Source organism: Cucurbita pepo, chromosome LG02 (assembly GCF_002806865.2).
Source record: "Cucurbita pepo subsp. pepo cultivar mu-cu-16 chromosome LG02, ASM280686v2, whole genome shotgun sequence".
NCBI classification, from domain to species: Eukaryota; Viridiplantae; Streptophyta; class Magnoliopsida; order Cucurbitales; family Cucurbitaceae; genus Cucurbita; species Cucurbita pepo.
The window spans coordinates 2,291,214-2,311,129 of NC_036639.1; the positions used below are offsets into that span (position 1 = coordinate 2,291,214).

General features: G+C 36.3%; 5 protein-coding genes across 5 annotated transcripts; 2 read left to right on the forward strand and 3 right to left on the reverse strand.

Annotated features, from left to right (window-relative positions):
- Positions 1-119: 119 nt before the first annotated feature.
- Positions 120-3,593, reverse strand: LOC111788179 (ribosomal RNA small subunit methyltransferase H). The gene is made up of 5 exons (XM_023668431.1): positions 3,003-3,593; positions 2,243-2,479; positions 1,747-1,815; positions 831-1,023; positions 120-752 (listed from the first exon to the last, which is right to left on the reverse strand). The coding sequence occupies exons 1-5, from the start codon at positions 3,438-3,440 to the stop codon at positions 331-333; spliced, it is 1,359 nt and encodes a 452-aa protein (XP_023524199.1). The 5' UTR covers positions 3,441-3,593; the 3' UTR covers positions 120-330.
- Positions 3,594-4,127: 534 nt separating this feature from the next.
- Positions 4,128-5,340, forward strand: LOC111788327 (guanine nucleotide-binding protein subunit gamma 2-like). The gene is made up of 4 exons (XM_023668656.1): positions 4,128-4,507; positions 4,620-4,672; positions 4,805-4,849; positions 4,942-5,340. Exons 1-4 carry the CDS (start codon positions 4,298-4,300, stop codon positions 5,021-5,023), a joined length of 390 nt encoding a protein of 129 aa, XP_023524424.1. The 5' UTR covers positions 4,128-4,297; the 3' UTR covers positions 5,024-5,340.
- A 663-nt stretch (positions 5,341-6,003) lies between these two features.
- On the reverse strand, positions 6,004-10,156 carry LOC111788196 (uncharacterized protein At2g24330-like). Its single transcript, XM_023668463.1, has 6 exons — positions 9,841-10,156; positions 9,365-9,631; positions 8,947-9,091; positions 7,639-7,748; positions 6,640-7,066; positions 6,004-6,537 (listed from the first exon to the last, which is right to left on the reverse strand). The coding sequence occupies exons 2-6, from the start codon at positions 9,617-9,619 to the stop codon at positions 6,236-6,238; spliced, it is 1,239 nt and encodes a 412-aa protein (XP_023524231.1). The 5' UTR covers positions 9,620-9,631; positions 9,841-10,156; the 3' UTR covers positions 6,004-6,235.
- Positions 10,157-12,038: 1,882 nt separating this feature from the next.
- Positions 12,039-15,163, reverse strand: LOC111788305 (putative RNA methyltransferase At5g10620). Its single transcript, XM_023668632.1, has 7 exons — positions 15,084-15,163; positions 14,931-14,962; positions 14,555-14,697; positions 14,362-14,428; positions 13,539-13,616; positions 12,779-12,924; positions 12,039-12,200 (listed from the first exon to the last, which is right to left on the reverse strand). The coding sequence occupies exons 1-7, from the start codon at positions 15,124-15,126 to the stop codon at positions 12,161-12,163; spliced, it is 549 nt and encodes a 182-aa protein (XP_023524400.1). The 5' UTR covers positions 15,127-15,163; the 3' UTR covers positions 12,039-12,160.
- Positions 15,164-16,018: 855 nt separating this feature from the next.
- On the forward strand, positions 16,019-17,641 carry LOC111788338 (fasciclin-like arabinogalactan protein 14). The gene is made up of 2 exons (XM_023668668.1): positions 16,019-17,089; positions 17,354-17,641. Exons 1-2 carry the CDS (start codon positions 16,445-16,447, stop codon positions 17,549-17,551), a joined length of 843 nt encoding a protein of 280 aa, XP_023524436.1. The 5' UTR covers positions 16,019-16,444; the 3' UTR covers positions 17,552-17,641.
- Positions 17,642-19,916: the final 2,275 nt, after the last annotated feature.

The window sequence follows — 19,916 nt, forward strand, 5'->3', positions numbered from 1 at the left end:
CTCATTTAATTTAATGGGTAAGAATTTGAAGACAGAAAGACAAAAAGAAAAAGAAAGGAGAATAGTTTTCTTTTTAAAGTTGGGTATTTTCGTAGCTGAAACCTGTTATATTTTAAAGAAACGAAAGAAATCATGCTATCATATCTCAAAAGGAAAAATTCCATATAAAATTTCGAAGGAAATGAACTGAAATAATAAACAGCGGAGAAGATAAGTACCGTATTAAACGATGAATAAGGGGGATATAGAATTTTGCATAAGGTACTAACCTCCTCCTCCCCTTCTGAAAAGCTTGGCTGAGCAGAGCCCCAAATCACAATCACCTCGTTATTAAAATGCATTATTTTTCTGAATTACTCTCAGCTTAGCGCTCCTACATCGCCGATTCAACCTCTCTTCCTCTTCAGATGGAGTTATTGGTCTTTTTGTGAGTATTCTACCTTTTGAACCTTTTACTGTTTGCTTAATCCATTCTTCTTCTTTTTCCTCCCTATTATTATCCTCATTCACCCTAATCACCTCTTCTTCATCCCATCCTTCCGTCTTGGGGTTGTTAATGATGTCCAGAAACGTTTGTTTTACAACCCTATCCTCCAAACTGTGGAAGGAAATCACTGCAAGTCGACCTCCCGGAGCCAGACACTCGAAAGCACTATAAAGCGCGTCTTCTAATACCTTCAGTTCGTCATTCACAGCAATCCTCAGAGCTTGGAATACTCTGGTTGCTGTTTTTATCCAACCTTGCCTTCCTCCTGTTACAATGTAGAAAATGTTGATTTAATGACCCTTCGGCCTTCATTTTGTATAATTGTTATACAAATAGTGCTCACCTTTGAACCCAGGGGTTGATTTCCGGATAAGATCCACTAATTCACTGGTGGTATGCAATCCACCCTGTGATCGAGCTTTTACGATTTTATTTTGGAGTGAATACCAGTTACTTTCTTCTCCATAAACCCGCAAAACACGCCCCACTTCTATTTCCGGCCAGCTGTTCAATATGTCCTCTGCTTTTAGACTTGCCTGCCATAAACCTGTTTCAATCAGTAGGGGAAAAGACATAAATAATTAACCCATCAACGTCTCCACTAAACCTACGAACAAGCCTTTTTCCTTTAGATATATATTATTTTTTCAACTGTACCGTTCCACCCAGCTATAAGGAGAACTGAGGACCATGTTCGAAAGGAAATCAGTAATCGGCAAGCTGTCCAACGAACAGTTATAGAAATATGCTTTAGCATCTTATATATATATATATATACACACACACACGTGTCCTTTGGTTAATTATTATAGGACACCACTTTTAGGCCCCTCTCCTCTCATGCACACACCAAACATAGCTTGCACAACATAAAGTGCTGTCGTTTAACTTTTTGTAATAACAATTGTGAGCATGGATGAATCAGGTTAGCTACTACAAAAGCAAAAGTTAAATAATAGTTGACAGTTGCTTTGGTAAAAAAGTTATGCCAAGTACTTTCACCTCTAGTTTTCTTGCTTTATAACTTGTTTTAAGAAACCAAACTAAATTTTAAAAGAAATTTAAAAATACTTTTTAAAATTTTAATTCAGTTTTTGAAATGTGGCTTAGAATTCAAATAGAAGGTGAAAATTTACCAAAAATTTGGGAAGAAACAAACATAATTTTCGAAAACAGAAAATTAAAAATAAAATAACTATCAAATGGAGTCTTAGAAATGCACGGTTAAGTTGCAACTAATTTATTGAACTAATTTGTACCTGAGGATCCATTCGCATATCAAGAGGACCATCGCAAAGAACACTAAATCCCCTTTCTGGATCATCCACCTAAGCAGACAGGAAGAATGCAAAATTTCAGGCTGTTAAAAAATTATATAGAATGCGAAAAATTAAACCAAATAACTGACATTATGATAAAGAAGCGAGAGACAGATTCTGCGAGATGAATTAATAGGACATCTAACATGAGGCTATTAGGTATATCAAGGAAACATAGCTTTGTTATATGTTAACCGTAACAATAAGTAACAGTGGCATTCTACAACTTCTCTATTGTTCCATAACTGTCAAGAACTATTAGCAGAAACCTTGTTTTCTTTTCCTGACTGGTGTGTTATACCCTCGTACTATATCATTATATTGAGTTGTGCATTTTATTTAGCACCTTATATGGATTAGCATACAGGTTTAGTCTCCCCCTTGCTATTTAATGAGAACTGAGCTGAATATTTTACAAATCAGTCCACTTGCGTACCTGCATGGATGACATGCCCAAATCCATCAAAATGCCATCAACTCCAGGTTCTAAAGGTTTCTCATCTGAGTCAGCCAGTAGCGATTTCATATATTTGAAGTTCTTCAGAACGGTATATGCTTTCAAATCAGAATCCTCGCAGAAAAGATCACTAATCCGATCTTGAGCCTTATCAAGTGCAATTGGATCGACGTCCATTCCCATGTAAAATTTCAACTCTGGATGCGCTTGAATTATCTGGTTTTCCAGGACATGAAATCAGAATTGGACATTGTGAGAATGAAAACTCAAAAAGTCTCAAAAACCATAAGCAATCCAAATTTTCATGCAACAACATCAAAGGAACAATACAGGACGACTGGATGTATGTTAATCAGCAACTTCACAAGCGGAAAAATAGTAGAGAAGCACATAGATAAGATCGATCAATTAAATAGACAAATGTAGCTTTACATAGACTATAAATACAGAATTTAGTAATTCAAGTAGCACATATTCTACGGCTCGTTGATTTCACTTTCAATAGAAAGTCGGATAAGCATCTAATCCCGTTGCAGATACATAGAATTATAGTATATCTAAAAAAATTCAATCAGAATAATAGTATATCATAAATTTTCCATAGAAAGTCGGACAAGCATCTAATCGAGAAATTCAATCAGAAAACACACTCGAATAGCCACTATCAGCAAGAAATGCAACGAACAATCATTAACGATGAAGAGGACAAGAAGTAAAGCAACTTAAGAGAGATACTAACAGCAGAGGAATGTCCACCGGCACCGACAGTGCAATCTACAAAGGAGCGAAGCGGCCTTCCGGAAGAAGCAGAAAACACGTCCAATACTTCCGCAAGCATCACAGGAATGTGAGCAGCAGTATCCCCGAACTGGACAGCTTTCTCATCAAACTCCTTAGTGGAACGAGTCCTCCTTTTCTCCTTCACCAAAGCCAATTTCAAAGACGAAGACGAAGACTCGGATGACTTCGGAACAGCGGTACTCGCCTTAACGTTCTTTGTTTTCTTCTGCTTCGCCTTCTTTACCTTATTACCATCAGTAGCAGTAGAAATGGAACAGCACCGGAAAATACTCGGCGCCGGAGTAGCACAGGTGGAAATCAAATACCGTAAACGGAAAGATTGCGACGGAGAAGAAGAAAACAACGAGAGCTTCAACATTGATGATCTCAAAGCCATTTCCTAACAGTTAGGATGGCATCAGAAGATCAGAGAATGAGATAGTTGGAGCAGCAAAATGGTGAAATCGTTCAAATGGAGAGTTCACCATACACTCTGAAAATGGAGGGAAATGGTGGAATTCACCCTTCTGAGCCCTAGTTGCCCAATTGAACGGGCTTATCCTCATTTTATCCCCGCCAAAAATTAAAAAAAAAATAAAAAAAAATAAAATTACAAATTTACCTATTTGTCCTTGAACAAGGAGTTGAATTACTAATTAGGTACACCCAAACCTGCGGGAGGGTTAGGGATATTTTGGTATTTTACCTGTGTCATTCTTTCAAATTTCCTAAAATTAAAATCATAATTCAATTATTAATTTTAAACTAAAATATATAAAAATAGTTTTATAATTTTGATTAATATAACTAAAAACATTTAGTATAAAATTAAAATAAAGAAATTAAGCTCAAATCTATTTAAATAAATAAAAATATATATTAAAATTAAATTGTAAAACTAAAAATAAATAAATAAATATTTCATAAATTAACGTCTTGCTATTATTAAAAATAATATTTTGAATTAAATAATGTGAATATTATAAAGAAAGAAAAGAAAAAGGGCAAAAGAGGCATACCTTATTACAACTCTAGTCCTTTTCTTCGAGTTTTTGAGACTCTCCGCTTTATTCCCTTTTCATCGTAATCTCATCTCTTCCTTCTTCAATTATTCCAATCACATCAAACATTTGCACAAATTAACTCTTCAATTCCATTTGATTCTTTCCCCTTTCTCCTTCTCTATATTAATTTCCAAGACTTTCTCACCGTTGTTGTTGAATCTGAGTGCTGTGATTTGATTTGCCTGCAACAATGGATGAACACCACCAATCACCGCCGGGAGGTGGAGGAGAAAAATCGGCGAAGCGAGAAGAAGATGAAGAAGTCAGTTCAGAAGCCGAAGCCGAAGCCGAAGCGAAATCTAAATCCAAATCTGCCGCTCCGTGCAAGAACAGTTTCTTTGGTAGACATAGAATCTCAGCGGCCATTAACAGACTCCAAAACGAAATCAATATCATCGAGGTGATTACTATTTCGTTTTTCGATTCATATTTGCCTTAATCGGTTAATAATTCCATGTTTTCAGTCATTTTTTCCACTCTGAAACTAAAGACGAGGATAAATCGTGATGCAGGAAGAATTGCAACAGCTTGAGAGCGTAGGCGAATCCTCCACCGTCTGCAAAGAGTAAGAACTAAGCTGATTAATCAATTTATTAGGTTTACGAAAAAATTACAAATCATTTATATACTCATTTTCGAAACGAAATCATCGTCGCCATTACTCTAGGGCTTAATTTCTTCACCTGTTTACGTACAGACTCGTCTCGAGCGTTGAATCGGTTCCCGATCCTCTGCTTTCAGAGTAAGATTATCACCATTAACATTGATTATCGATCTTCAATTTATATGATAATTTCTTCCCCTAATCAACGAAGAATGATTCAAAATATACAGAACAATCGGCCCGCCGGACGTCAACTGGGACCAGTGGTTCCGAGGAGCTCACGACGGCCGCAACCACAGACGGTGGATCTGATTCCGAACACTCGAAGAGATCCATTTTGCGGTCGCCATTGATTTGTAGGTCTTTAGGACCATCCTTTTCTAATCGGTTGCCGCCATAACCAGAACGTGGAGAAGAAAAGAGAAGACTTGGGACATCGAAACGACGACGTCCCAATCGCGCGTGTACAAGTTTTTAGGTTCGATAATTTATTGTTGCTATTCTTAGAAGGAAAATTTAACTATTGCCACGTAGTATTTGCCTTTTTTTTTTTTTAATTTTTAATTTCACTTTATAATTAACATTTGTCTTAATGTCCCGACAATCTTGTTATTAAACTGATTAAATCGTTATAAATTTTAAAATCTTATATTTATTTATATTGAGAATAGTAATATTTAAAATTTTAAACCGCTAGATAATTTATTTATTTATATTAAAAAACAGTAAATATAAGGTTTTATTTGGATTTATTATATTTAAAATTTTAAAAATATACTTGCATACTTAATTCCAACCAGACATTTTATATATATATAAAAATATTGAAATCAATCTATACCTATCAACTCATCGCTCACGAAACAAATCAATCTATACCTATCAACTCATCGCTCACGAAACGAATCAATCTATACCTATCAACTCATCGCTCACGAAACGAATCAATCTATACCTATCAACCCATTACTCACGAAACAAATCAATCTATACCTATCAACCCATCTCTCACGAAACAAATCAATCTATATCCATCAACCTATCTCTCACAAAATGTCTGTCTCGACTATGAGAGTCAACGAAATAGTAATATTTTAACATTTTAAAGCGCTAGATAATTTATTTTAATTTTTTTTTTTTGAATGCCAATAATACAATTAGGAATTAAAATTTTCAATCAATTTCATGATTCCCACTAACAAAACACTAACCTTTTTTAATAATACATTGACATTTATGAAAATTTAAANAAAAAAAAAAAAAAAAAAAAAAAAAAAAAAAAAAAAAAAAAAAAAAAAAAAAAAAAAAAAATCCATTAAAAGTAAGAAAAAACTCAACAGTTTTACATGTTTACTACAACAAAATCCATGTAACCTATGTATACATCAAGATACTCACCTCAACACCAAGCAGGAAGCAAACTATGAAAATAGTGTGCTGCTCAATAATGCTCACAATATGAACAAAGGATAACAAGTTCAAGCAATGATCAAACTCTAGTTCCGTGTTGTATTTATTATAATGCTATGTCGTTTCGGCAGTGCGTACCTTTTCTTCTTCTTCGCTAACTACGTTTTCAGATTCTGTCTCTTCGACGGTGTCCTGAGTCTCAGAGATTGTTTCTGTGTGGAGATTGCTGGCGAGTACACCATCGATAACGGATCTGGGAGTATTTGTGGTGTCGCTAGTGTTTTTTGCTCTAACAGAGTCAGAACCGGGACTACCGTTGCCTGAAACTTGTTCGTCCAATTGATTGGAACGATTCAAGGCATGACAATGAGGGCAGTAGTATGTTATGAATGGGAAATCTTCCCTCTTGACAAGTCCTACGAGGATAAAAAAGAGATAAAACTACAATCATCCTTGTTCTGCTCATGTATTGAAGAAAATAGTGTGTTGAAAAGGGTAGATAGAATAGGATCACTCACCATTGTGCATATGGCAGTTGCCACAGATGAGTGCATAAGACTGCATTGGATCCTCTCCGACAAGCAATGCAGCGATTCGAGCTAACCATCCTCCATCGTTCACAGCTGGTCCTTGGGGATTGTAATGATCGACAACCAACTGATTAGCCTCAGAAGCCTGACGACCTTCAAATACTGCAGATCGTCGTGCATCTTCATCATGATGATGCAACGAACCACTACCCGCGCTACTGGAACGGGAGTGACCTTGTTTTCTGTTCCGAAGCCCACCACCAGGTGGTACAAATTCAACGTCATTGCTCTTCCCCGACGGAACATTAAGATTTGATTCATCGCCCAAATGAACCTTTAAGCCTGAATCTGCTCCCAACTTGGAAGCCAATACAGTTGCAGCGGCTGCCTTTGCCGCAGGGTCAGGATCATATCTCTGTCAAAGAAAAAGGGGAACATAAACTATCTATATGGATCCTCATCAGAAAAATCAAGAAGATGATGGGGCTGTTAAGATCAAAAAGGGCTGCACCGTTCCAAACATGACCCTCATAAGAAACGCTATAGGGAAGCAGATGTAGAGAAACAAACAACAGTCATTCCCAGAATTAAGCTTTAAACCCCAAAAGATCATCTAATAAAAGACTGGTGTCATCTTATCATCAAAATAAAACAGAAGATTTCCTGAGCTTAAGCAAACTTTACAAGAACATTTCATTTACCATCCACAATTGCAACAAAGAGGTTACATACTTGATAGGGAATAGAATATCAACATTAGCTTGCCTCCATTTTGTCTATTAGTGTTAGGCAGATATCGAAAATTCATTTTAACGACTTCCTAAAGTACGCAGTTATTTAAAAGACGGGAAATTGTGCTTTAAAGAGGGCGTGTAAACTGATAAGGTTTAGATAGACAGATGGGCTCTTTAGATATGCAAGGAGAGTCAAAGATAAAATAAATCGCATGCTAACTCAAGATATAGTGGATAAACAGAACAGAATTACCTGGATGAGCTGCTGAGTAATGTAATAATTAGTCTTTTCCTTAAGTTCATCAATTTTAGCTTGCCTTTCAGCTCGCAGCCTTTCAAGAGTTTTCTGGTCCTTCCGATCACCTATTAAGTTGTCAAAAAGTTATAAATTCATCAATATTCAACATTATCCTAATTTCCGACATGCCACCCGACAATTTGACATAAGGTCTTCAACGTCATCAACTGAGATCACTTAGTTAGATAATCATAACCAAGACAGAAAAATAAATCTCAAATTGGCCTTCAGTCGAAAGACATAGCCAAAATATCAATAACAATAGAAAGAAACAACACTACTAGAATCTAGATGGGGCTCAAGAATGTTCACTTCATATGTTCATTGTTCATCAGTAGAACACCACCTAATTCTTCGCAGAATGCACAGTCTTAAGAAAGCGAGAATTACAAGAGATATAAGCAAGAATTACAAGGGATATCCATCACTATAAACTAAGAAAAATTACAAAATAAAACAGCATACACAGCCTATTTAAAACCCAACCTATTTTACAGCCTAAAAATTGTGTCAGGACACGAAGTAAATAGAAGAAAAGTCAGGCTTCAGAGGGAGGTAAGTTAACTCTGATGCACCACATTCTCTGTAGCATTCTAATGTTTTATACGTTCCTTCTCAAACTTTCTATGACAAACTGCGTAGAAAAATAGAAAGATTCCTATGGTGGAAAAGGTCTTTCTATGTACTTTCACCCTGGGAAACTGAATAAAAATGATAAACTGAATGACAAGTTACCATTGATGCTACTATCTCATCATTTGTGTGCATAATGTGTTAAAAACAGGATATAAATCTATGACATCTCTTCCTATATTGAGTTTGTCACAAAAAGTTTCAGCAAATTTAACATGTACTGTCCTCACCCTTCATCAGTAACATCCTACCTTAAAGAAAAAAAAATCTTAGAAAGCTCATAATGCTGGTCAAAAGCCATTCTAAACTAGTATTCTCTTAGACATAAGACTATTCTTATTCCTGCTTTGGCCTTTGAGTTTCATCTCCATGCCCAGGAATCATGCACCAACAGCAAGTACACTCGATCAAATTAGCTTCATTACTTTCCAACTCAAGCACAATCGACTACATTTTACGGTTAACCATTAATACAATCGCTATTTAACAAGAAAGAAGATCAATTAAGACAAAAGTAAAGAGTAAGCACAGAGCATAATCAAACAGAACCCCCAAATACGTCAAGGGAATGAAGAAAAATAAAAACCCTATGGAGAAATGCTAATAACAGAAAATCAAGTAGAAACTTACACATTCTTGTGAAGCTAAGAAATGTCGTATAAGCCAGAGTTGATAATGCAGGCAAAAGAAACATGGGTAAAACTCTAAACGCCCTCATCTTCCAGTTCATATCTACAGCTCTTGTAGTTATTATAGCATAACAGATTGCAATAATCTGAAAATTGTAAAAAAATATATATATATCATTGAAAAATCCTTCAGGATATCTAAATTAAATCCGCAAATGAATTCTTTCAGAAGTATGTTCATTGCAAAGAGATGAACAGAGTTGGATGGACAAAGAGGTCTTATGTAGAATGCAATTCAGCCACATTGACACAAACTACCGCAAATGGTATAGAAAAAGCAACCTAACGTAGTCGATCAAAACAGTGGCAATGCTGCAAAACATACTTTTACTAAAAATAAAATAGAAAAACAAGATTACCTCAAAAATGACAGAAAATATAATAAGATTTCTGGCCATTCTCCGCCAGGTTAGGGATCTACGCTTCAACCTAGCAAGCACAGCAGCTTCTTCCTTAGAAATGTGTTGAAGTCTCTTTTCAAAATCATCGCCACGTACTCGGAAGATACCATTCCAAAGCCGCGAGAAAATCCCCTTGGATTTCTTCTTCCCGGCTACATCCGCAATGGTATCCTTCTTCTCGCCTTCTCCCGCGGCAGCTTTTTCCTCGGCCATATCACAAATTACCTACAAAAATCACATATCATCAACACGAACACGAATACGTGAGAATCTAAATGAACAACCACCGATTCTCCAGTGATTCAAGTAATTAAACACAAACGGATTGATCAACGAGTATCAGTTTCGCAAACGGAGTAAATTACCGGATGCGTAACATCCGCCGAACAGTCAGAAAACGAGAAGAAGAAAAAAGCATCAGATCTAGAACATACCTGAAAATCGTCGATCCGGATTTGATAACTTCAATGAATTACTTCACCAATCGTCCTCCTCTCCGGATCACAGAGAGAGAGAGAGAGAAACAAAAATAAATATGAAATGGTAAACAGAGACCGTGATGGAGACGTAAAGCTGCGAGAAAATCAACCAGAAAGAAGATGGGAGAGAGAGGAACTGAATTCTTCGCGTAGTGAGCGTGTCGATGGGAAATGAGAAAATTGAAAGGAAAAAAAAAAAACAAAAGGCTTCAAAATTCAGGGCTCTCGCTTTGCTTCTTCATCTTCAGTTCTTCCTCCTTCCCCTAAGTTTCGTATTTTTCTCTCTCCTATTATTTTATTATTATTTTTAATTTTTTTTGCCTCGACTGAGGCGGGCCCCACTTCGCACGTGCTCCACGATCTTCCAATTCCCAATTCGAACCCTTGCAATTTAATTCCAAAAACCAATTATTTATATAAAATAAAAATATTTAATTAATTTATTCAAATTATTTTTTAATATAATCTTTTATATTACATGTAGATTGATTTAAAATTCTAAATCTCCTAATGAATAATATATACTTTTAATTAGTTAAATTAACGTTTTAATTTGGTTTTATGACTGAATAAACCGGTTCTAATTGTTATAATTTGTTGCCATTTGTAATTAAGTCGTATATTATATAATTTTTTTTATGTATAATTTGAAAAAAAATCTTAATTAATAAGATATTTTTATCGTGATCTCATTATTTAATGAAATAATACGATGTAATGTAGTAGAAAAAAAAAAGTGAGTGAAAATTATTTCAAGAATGGTTTTTGGGTTTTTTTTTTTTTTTTTTTAATTATTTGAAACTATTAAAACTAAATTTAAAAAGAAAACAAAATATAATTTAATGATATCTCTATTTTTTTAATGGTAGAAATTATAAATATCAAGTTGGGAAAATTATTTAATTATTTATTTATTGTGAGGAAGGAGTGGGAAATTATTGTTATTATAATAGGAAACTTAAATGAATAGAGAAATTTAATTATGACGACTCCCCCACCCACGCGTTGGATGTAAATTCAATACTAATTTTAGCGTCTATGCATCCAACTATAAAAAAAATTAATTTATTGACTTTTCTTTTTAATTATATATATATATATATTTTTTTTTTTTTTCATTTGGTTCAATTATAACATTTTAATTAATTTTCCAAATTGCATTAAACTAACCTCTAAAATTATTACACTTGCAATTTCACCAAATAACCCGAGAATATGCACCATTGTTAGAGAAGAATTGTAACAACCCAAATCCACCAGGGTCTGCTAGAGGAAGGTTTCCACACCCTTTAGGGTGGTTTGTTCCCCTCTCCAACGAGACATCACAAGAATGAAGAACTACTCTCCAACGGGACATCACAAGAACGAAGGTGACTATCAAAATCGAAGCATTAAGAGCATTAAGATTATTTCCATTTTTGGAAGATTGTTAATCTTATATCTAATTCTGTTATCCCAAAATTGATGGGTTGCTATATGTTACCATATATGCTTTGTCTGTTAAAGTCGTACAATTTACTGTCGTATAAATTAATATTATGATATAATGGAATTCAATATGCAAATAAGCTATAGAGCTAAATCCAAAACTAAAAGCCGAGCCCTAATTTAATATGCATTTTATAAATATTTTTAAAAATCTTAAACATTTTTTTTATAAAAAAAAGTAATAATGATAAATGTTTGTGATTTTGAAATTTTGCTATGAAATGAAATATGTTTTTCTGAAAGGGTGAAATATGTATTGAAAAAACCATGAAGAAATAAACATAATTTTTAAAAACACGAAACTAACCTTTGTCACCTATTACAATTTTTCTTAATTTTTTTTTTTTTAAAAAGTGAATACTACTCGAAGGGTTAGCCCCGGGGCAGAACTCCCCTTACCCTCTTCATTTTGATGAGCTGCATGTGGTGCAACTAGGTTGGGCAGGGAAGATGATGCCTCATCTGGTGGCAAGAGACTATAATAATGAAATGGAACTAAAAATTGTAACGACCCAGATCCACCGCTAGCCGATATTGTCCTTTTTGGGCTTTCCCTTTCGGGCTTCCTCTCAAGGCTTTAAAACGCGTCTGCTAGGGGAAGGTTTCCACACCCTTATAAATGGTGGCATGTTCTCCTCCCCAACCAATGTGAGACATCACAAAAATACATGGACCAAAATGATATTCAAACCTCTAAATATTCATCCCGACATAATAATAAACTACAATTAAACGGTCTCTTCCAATAAATAAAAAAAGATACGAAAATACCATGCGAACACTGCTACTAATGATGGTACTTCTGACCCTTCAGAATAGTCCATGAACTAAAAGAATACATACATTCAGAATAAGCATTATATTGTACAATAAGCTTCACAGATGCAAAGATGGTGCATTGTTAGTTTTGTGTGTTTTTCAGGGTTGAACTGAGGTTTGAATAAATCTCTAGATGGAGATAGAGAGAGAAAGAGGAGCATCATGATTCTTGGCTGATTTGAGCAAAACTGAAAGTCCCTCAGTATTTTATATGTCAAACTTCTTGAGTAGAAGTTGATTATTATCGCAGTGGTAATTCTAAGGATTCTCAAAACTTGTAATATGTAGAAGTATCGACGTAATTTCATAGAATCATTTGATCTGAATGCTAAAGAAAGAACATAAGTCAGATGAAGAAACAGAAAGACCTAGGATGTAGAAGATCATAATCAGAATAATTCGGGGATTTGGATTCCTATATATTCACTATGTAGTAGTTGTTACTTTATTGTACAAGATCACATTAATGTAAGTGGATACTCCACCCAACACATCATTTTGGGAAAACTCTGCTTGAGGAGCATTTGATGTTGCAAATGAAACTCGAAATGCACTAATGGTTAGAAGAGAAGAAACAAAAAAGTACCTGTAAAGTTGTTCCATAAGCACAAGTAATGCAATTTGATGATTTAAGACCATGGAAGACAGCTTGATCGATACGTTAGCTCGTTGTCGCAGTTGTTGTCCATGGCCATAAGGTCCACCAATGCAAAATGCTAATCTTGAAGCACCCTGCAAAGAAGAAGAAACATAAGAAATGCCATTTTCATTCTGGGATACACCCATAGTTCTAACAAATTTGATTACAGAAACAATTGGACCATGGTGATTAATACAAAACTTTATTAACATCAAATTAGAAAGCAGGAGACTGTTACATATTAAGATCTAGACTGACATGGAGGTTGAACATGTGGGCTGGTTTAACTTCGAGGTGCCTCAAGCAAAACTCTCAATTTCTAGTCCAAACTCCTCGGGTCCTGTTTGATAACTATTCTGTTTTTGAAAATTATGTTTATTTTCGTATCATTTCTCTTGAGAAAACAAATTCTTAGCCAAGATCTAAAGACAAAAACACGTTTTTGAAAACTACTTTTCTTAGTTTTTCAAAACTTGGCTCGATTTTCTAAAATAAATGTAAGAAGTGGATAACAAAACAAGGAATTCCATAGGTGGAAGTAGTATTTATAAGCTTAATTTTCGAAAACAAAAAACCAAACCAATCCGTTCTCAAATGGGGCCTTGGCAACTAACTTTGAACTTTGAACTATTAGGAATCAGTCCAGTAGAGATGAATTGATGATAACAATGCAACCCATTTGATTTGAATTGGAAATGGTACTCACTGTATTGCCTGCATCTGCCACCAACTCAGCCATCTGCTCGGAGGATATCTCTTTCCCTTTCTCATCCAACATCACAACCTGAAGGTGCATATGCAGAATGGATATGGTACACACTGTAAGCAGTAAGCACGACCATTATAAACTATTTTAAAGATCAGTTTTAGAAGAAGGGCTAAAAATAAAATCAAAGCACATAGCAAACTATATTTCTTTTCTGAAAAAGAAGCACTATGATCCATGCTTTTGAAGTAAAAAGTACAAGAAATCAATGTTCTTTCACATTTTAGATGGCAAAAGAATGATGTAATTGAGGGACGGAGAGAGAGATAGAGAGATTTGTAACCGTTCAAGTCCACCCCTAGCAGATATTGTTTGGGCTTTCCCTTTCAGGCTTCCCCTCAAGGTTTTAAAACGCATATGTTTGAGAGAGGTTTCCACACTCTTACAAAGAATGCTTTGTTCCCCTCTCCAACCGATGTGAGATCTCACAATCCACCCCTTTCGGGGTCCAGCATCCTTGTTGGCATTCGTTCCCCTTTTCAATCGATGTGGGATCTCACAGGGAGAGCTCTAAACTAGTTCTAAACTAGACAGAGGTTTCCACACCCTTGTAAAGAATGTTTCGTTCCCCTCTCCAACCGTTGTGGGATCTCACAATCCATCCACCCCTTTGGAGTCTAGTGTTCTCACTGGCATTCGTTCCCCTCTTTAATCGATGCGAGGTCTCACAAAGAGAGTTCTAAACTAGTTATCAAATAAAAGAGCACAGCCAGAATAACAAAACTCGTAATGATTCAACGAAAATGAATGTTAAGAGATAAACCCAATCGTCGGACTTGAGAAGATTCACAACAGCTACGTCTTCGTCATCAACCTGAGCTCTTGGATCCCTATAATGCAGAAACGAAACATGGAATGGAAAGCATTCATTAAGATTAGCATCATTCATCAGAGATTGAAAGTTCGAGCGTAAATCAGAAAACTGATAAATGAAAACCAACCGTACAATCACATACCGCGCATTTCTAGGATTTGATCGCAGTTGAACATCTTCCACATTACAGTAGTTATTGAGCTTGTCAATATACTCGTCAATGAGAAGCTGAACGCCACGAGACCTCTTCTTCCCAACAGTTAAAACGCGTATCGGCACCGCTCTCTGTTCATTGTCCATAAAAGACTAATCTCAGTTAAAACTCAGTCATCCTGAGCCTCAATCACACTGAAATCTCAGCCAAATATATCAGATATTAACAAAATGGAATTGCAAAACTCAACGAAACGCCAATCGAACGACCGAGACCGTAAAAAGGAAAAAGAATCACAACGAAGACAAAAATCACAAGAACCAAACAACGAAACTAAATTTACAGAAAGAAACAATAAACGTACCACAGATTGACCGGTGTACTTGCAACGTCCAACTGAAAGCTCGAAATCGGAGAAACATTACACAACGCCGGTAAGAACATAGACGAACAAAACCAAGGTCAAATTCTAGGGTTTTTTTTTATTTTCCATCTCTTGTAGAGAAAACGATGATACCTGAAGGAGAAGCGGAAATGTTAGCACAGAGAGCAGTAACCATTGATAAGAAGCCGAGAGCAGAAACCAGACCCCTCGGGCTAAGACGGAGATGATGACGTGTCAGTTAGCAAGTTGCCACCGTGAGAAAAGAGAGAACAAATTTTATTAAAATTACGAATTTTGGGACAATTTTATTTTGGCTAAATTATATAAAATCTAATTTTGTCTCAATGATATTCCAAAATTTTCAAAAATATAAAAATAATTCATAATTAAAAAAACCAATATTTTGTAGTAACTTAAATTTTCAAATATTTTAAAAAGAATACGATTAAATGTATTTTCACACGTAAGATTTTTCCCTCCCTAGTTTTATTTTCGAGTAACAGCTTCACATGACACCTTGGAAGTTGATCAGTTGTCAACTAATTCAACCATAACCTAACTAGCACGAGATTCTACAACCGAGCAAGAAAATAGAGAGCCTCTGCTCGTTACCATCACATTAAAGACAAGTTTTCTTATTTCCGAAGTCAAATTTCGAATTTAAACACTTGACTAATCGAGGCCTTAACCTCATTATAGGTAAACTCGAAATATAACCACATTTTTTCTTTATTGAGGTGTGGCTCCACGTTTTTTATCAAGCTTTGTGTGGCTCTTGGGAACTCGAGAAATAATCTATCAAACCTTCTATCCCATTCAATAAAACGTCCTTCCATCCTCAAGTAATTTGATCTATCTTCAATTCAATTCATGATTCGATTTATGGTTCGATTCCATTTAGAGATGGTTAGGAAGGAATACCAGCTAAAAGTTGAGTGCTCAAAAGAGAACATGAAGAACAATATTATGGATATCAATGATGACGATGACAAAGAACAATATGGTGCATACGACGACACACCGACACCCATCAAGAAGTAATATCTTCATGAACGAACACCTTGAAAATTTGAATAAATATAATCATTTAGATCAAGATCTATGTAGCTAACAAACATTTTATTCAAAAAATTAAAACTATAATTTATCAGAACATTCAATTATAAACTCAATTCAAATGGATTGCAAACAAGTTTTCTAAAATTAGATGATAAAGAAACAGATTTAGAGGAAGGAGTGTTGAACAGAACATGATTTTCTCATCCTCATCACTATGTCCAAATTTCAAACTATGAATCAACAATTTTCCCGGAAAAGAAAATTTCAGTGAGAATTTTACTGCCAGCCAAACAAACAGAAATGAGTACTCATACCTTTCACCTGCTATAAAAATCCCGTTCCATCGTCACTGTGATTCAACAAGCTCAATGGTCTCGGATTTGGAGTGGATGCACTGAAAAAATTGAGAGAAAACAAGCAATCATTGAATAACAATGGATTCCAGAGCTATTTCCACTGCCTTTCTTGTGAATTTCCTCCTCTTATCCGCCGCATCGGCTTTCAATGTCACTAAGCTCCTTGGCCAGTTCCCTGATTTCACCAATTTCAACGATTTACTCACACAAACCAAACTCGCCGATGAAATTAACAGCCGCTTGACTCTCACCGTCCTTGCTCTCGACAATGGTGCCGTTTCTAGCCTCTCCGGCAAGCCATTGGACGTCGTGAAGCGGATCTTGAGCGTTCACGTTCTTCTTGACTACTACGATACTAAGAAAATTGCAACATTGGCGAGCGATAGTACTTCCGTTCTCACCACTCTGTTTCAGACCACTGGCATCGCCATGAATCAGCAAGGTTTTCTCAAGGTTACGCTGACTAATGAAGGCGAGGTTGCGTTCGGTTCCGCTGTGAAAGGAGCACAGGCCGAGTCGAAATTGGTGAGATCTGTTGCTGCTCAGCCGTACAACATCTCTGTTCTTCAGATTACTTCTCCGATTCAGGTTCCTGGAATCGATTCCAAGCCAGGCCACTCCACTCCACTAGCACCACCACCGAAGGCGTCTGCTCCGGTCCAATCTCCTAAAAAGGCACCGGCTCCGGCTGCCAAGTCTCCATCAAAGGCTGATGCTCCGGCCGCCAAGTCTCCATCAAAGGCACCGGCTCCTTCCGCCAAGTCTCCATCAAAGGCTGATGCTCCGGCCGCGAGGTCTCCATCAAGGGCTCATGCTCCGGGCGCCAGGTCTCCATCAAGTGCTCGTGCTCCGGGCGCCAGGTCTCCATCAAGTGCTCGTGCTCCGGGCGCTAGGTCTCCATCAAGTGCTCAAGCTCCAGGCGCTAGGTCTCCATCAAGTGCTCATGCTCCGGGCGTGTCTCCAAAGGCCGCTGCCGATTCACCGGAGAGTCCTTCGCCAAATCCCGCTGCCGATTCACCGGCGAGCTCTCCGCCAAAGCCCGCTGCCGATTCTCCAGATGCGACCGATGACGACGATTCTGATGCGGCTGCACCAGGACCTAGCGATGATTCTGGCGCCTCAAGCGGTAGGTTCATCGGAGCTGCGACAGTTCTGGCGGTGATCTCGTCGTTTCTGGCTCTCTGAGCGCTCAACAAAGCCAGTGCGGTCACACTTTGAAGGTTGAGTTGAAGGTTCCCCAATAATTTCATTTGTAATAGTTTAATTAAATATTTCAATTTAGAAAAAAATTAGAATTTTAGTTCTTTTAATTTAAAAGATTCAATTTTGTTCTTATGATTTAATAAAAAATTTTTATTTATAATTTAATAAAATCTCATAGAAAAAATTATATTATTTGATAAAATCCTCGAATAATTACAATTTTAGAAAATGGGCCTCCAGTTCCATTTAGGCCCATTCCTATAGTTCTCTCATAGAATTGAATGCAAGACGTTGGGCTTTAATGGGCTGCTGACGGCCCACAACGAAACTGCCAGCCTGCCCCATTCCCCTCTCTAGGCCCATAACTATTTACTTCGATGCATTTTCATTTTTAAAAAGTACAATTTTGGTCACAATGTTGCAATTTTTACATGAATATATAATGCCCACATCAATTTCAACATAAATTTACTATGAAATTAAAAAAATAATAATAATGATGGGGTAATATTGCAACAGTTAAACTCACCCCTAGTAAATATTGTTCGTTTTGTCTCATTAGGTATAATTCTCTCTCGGGTAGGCCCTGAACACGTAAATATTGTTTGCTTTGTCCCATTAGGTATGATTCTCTTTTGGGTAGGCCTTGAACACGTAAATATTGTTCGCTTTGTCCCATTAGGTATGTAGGCCCTGAACACCGCTAGTAAATATTGTTCGCTTTGTCCCATTAGGTATAATTCTCTTTCGGATAGGTCCTGAAAGGAGAAGCCTGGAATGCTATGAGGTATGATTCTCTTTTGGATAGACCCTGAGGAGAAGGTTGGAATGCCAACTAGCGTCTATTACTGAATTCACGATAGTACCCTATTTTTTGAACGTCCAATGAAGTCTGTTAAGTCGCCAACATATTGAATCTACCCGACCCAATAGTACCCCATTTGTTGTAGTACCCTATTTTTTGAACGTCCAATGAAGTCTGTTAAGTCGCCAACATATTGAATCTACCCGACCCAATAGTACCCCATTTGTTGAGCGTCCAGTGCCAAATGGGTAAGACGTCAATCCCTATGCACTTTATAGTTATGGGTGGGCATTTTCTCGAAGATGGGTTACGGGGGTGGGCATTTTATTAAAGATGGGTTACGGATGAGCATTTTATCGAAGATGTATAAAGAAATAATAAACTCGAGACAAGAAAAAGCGATTAAATTCTCATGAATTCACATTCCGTTGTATTCTTTTTATTTATTTTTGTTTTAAATAAGGGAAATGATGAAAGCATAGGTTAGAAAAGAATCAAAGGAATTGACAAAAGAAGATGTATAGTGGAGTGGAAGATCCTTCAACTTACACCCTAATAATACTCTTATCAATGTGTGCATGCATGCTGCAGGGACCATATGCCCACGTGATGCCATGTGGGCTAACAAACTTGCATTTCATCACATTTCTTTATATATTACAATTCTCGATCACACACAAGAATCGAATATGCACCTTTGGAATCTAAACAATGACCCGACAAGTTTTCGATATCTCGACTTTTGGTAACCTGATTCCTTCATAAAGAGTGCGTTCGGGAGAGAATTATACTGACCTTCAAAGAGACGATTTTTCCCTTTGAAACACAAGTATTGAAGATCGTGATGGAAAGCTTTGTTTATTATAACAACGAGATCAAGTCAACCTATGCTAAAAGGGTCCTCGTGTCCTCTAACATTAGGTGTGTGTATTCACGCTGAAACTCAAGCCCAATTTATACAAAATTAGGCGTTGATTGTTTTCTCGAGCCCAATATATATATAAAAAAAATGATTAAATTATAATTTATTGTACGAGGTCTTATCCAAACAAGATATTTATTTTGTTTTGTTTCAACTTTGTTCCCAATTTTATTAGTTTTATATTTTCAAATTTATTTTAATTATTTTTTACTAGCAACCAGACCATTTTAATTAGTTCAAAAATAATATATTTTTTTTTAATTCTTTTGGAAAATATATAGAAGACAAGCCATACAAAAAATATTTGATAAATAATTTATTTATTTATTTATTTTATTATTATTATAAAGTAAAATAAATGTAAATAATAAATGGGGTCGATATTGATCACGTGCTACTCTGGCTTCATACAAAAGAAATTAAAAAGGCAATAAAATTTGACGTCGGTCCATTATCCAGCGTGGCAGCATGCAGTTGGTGCGTCACGTGAAATCCGCGTGCCCTCTTCTCCCTCCCGGTCCGAGGACCTGACAGCTCAGCGTCACGTGTTATTTTTCCTGGGTACATCGTATCATACAAACCCGTTTCCATCGCTTCTTTTTCGTTTCCTTTCTTCCAAG

Coding starts and splice junctions, on each gene's coding strand:
- LOC111788179 (XM_023668431.1), bottom strand. CDS start 3,440: ATGGCTTTGAGATCATCAATGTTGAAGCTCTCGTTGTTTTCTTCTTCT. Junction 2,480..3,002: donor CCGGTGGACATTCCTCTGCT/GTTAGTATCTCT, acceptor CTGGAAAACCAG/ATAATTCAAGCGCATCCAGA. Junction 1,024..1,746: donor ATATGCGAATGGATCCTCAG/GTACAAATTAGT, acceptor GGTTTATGGCAG/GCAAGTCTAAAAGCAGAGGA.
- LOC111788196 (XM_023668463.1), bottom strand. CDS start 9,619: ATGGCCGAGGAAAAAGCTGCCGCGGGAGAAGGCGAGAAGAAGGATACC. Junction 7,749..8,946: donor TCTTAGCTTCACAAGAATGT/GTAAGTTTCTAC, acceptor ACAACTTAATAG/GTGATCGGAAGGACCAGAAA. Junction 6,538..6,639: donor CAACTGCCATATGCACAATG/GTGAGTGATCCT, acceptor TTATCCTCGTAG/GACTTGTCAAGAGGGAAGAT.
- LOC111788338 (XM_023668668.1), top strand. CDS start 16,445: ATGGATTCCAGAGCTATTTCCACTGCCTTTCTTGTGAATTTCCTCCTC. Junction 17,090..17,353: donor CAAAGGCTGATGCTCCGGCC/GCCAAGTCTCCA, acceptor GATTCACCGGAG/AGTCCTTCGCCAAATCCCGC.
- LOC111788327 (XM_023668656.1), top strand. CDS start 4,298: ATGGATGAACACCACCAATCACCGCCGGGAGGTGGAGGAGAAAAATCG. Junction 4,673..4,804: donor TCCTCCACCGTCTGCAAAGA/GTAAGAACTAAG, acceptor GTTTACGTACAG/ACTCGTCTCGAGCGTTGAAT. Junction 4,850..4,941: donor CCCGATCCTCTGCTTTCAGA/GTAAGATTATCA, acceptor CAAAATATACAG/AACAATCGGCCCGCCGGACG.
- LOC111788305 (XM_023668632.1), bottom strand. CDS start 15,126: ATGGTTACTGCTCTCTGTGCTAACATTTCCGCTTCTCCTTCAG. Junction 14,698..14,930: donor AGTACACCGGTCAATCTGTG/GTACGTTTATTG, acceptor GACAATGAACAG/AGAGCGGTGCCGATACGCGT. Junction 12,201..12,778: donor CTTATGGAACAACTTTACAG/GTACTTTTTTGT, acceptor GTATTCTTTTAG/TTCATGGACTATTCTGAAGG.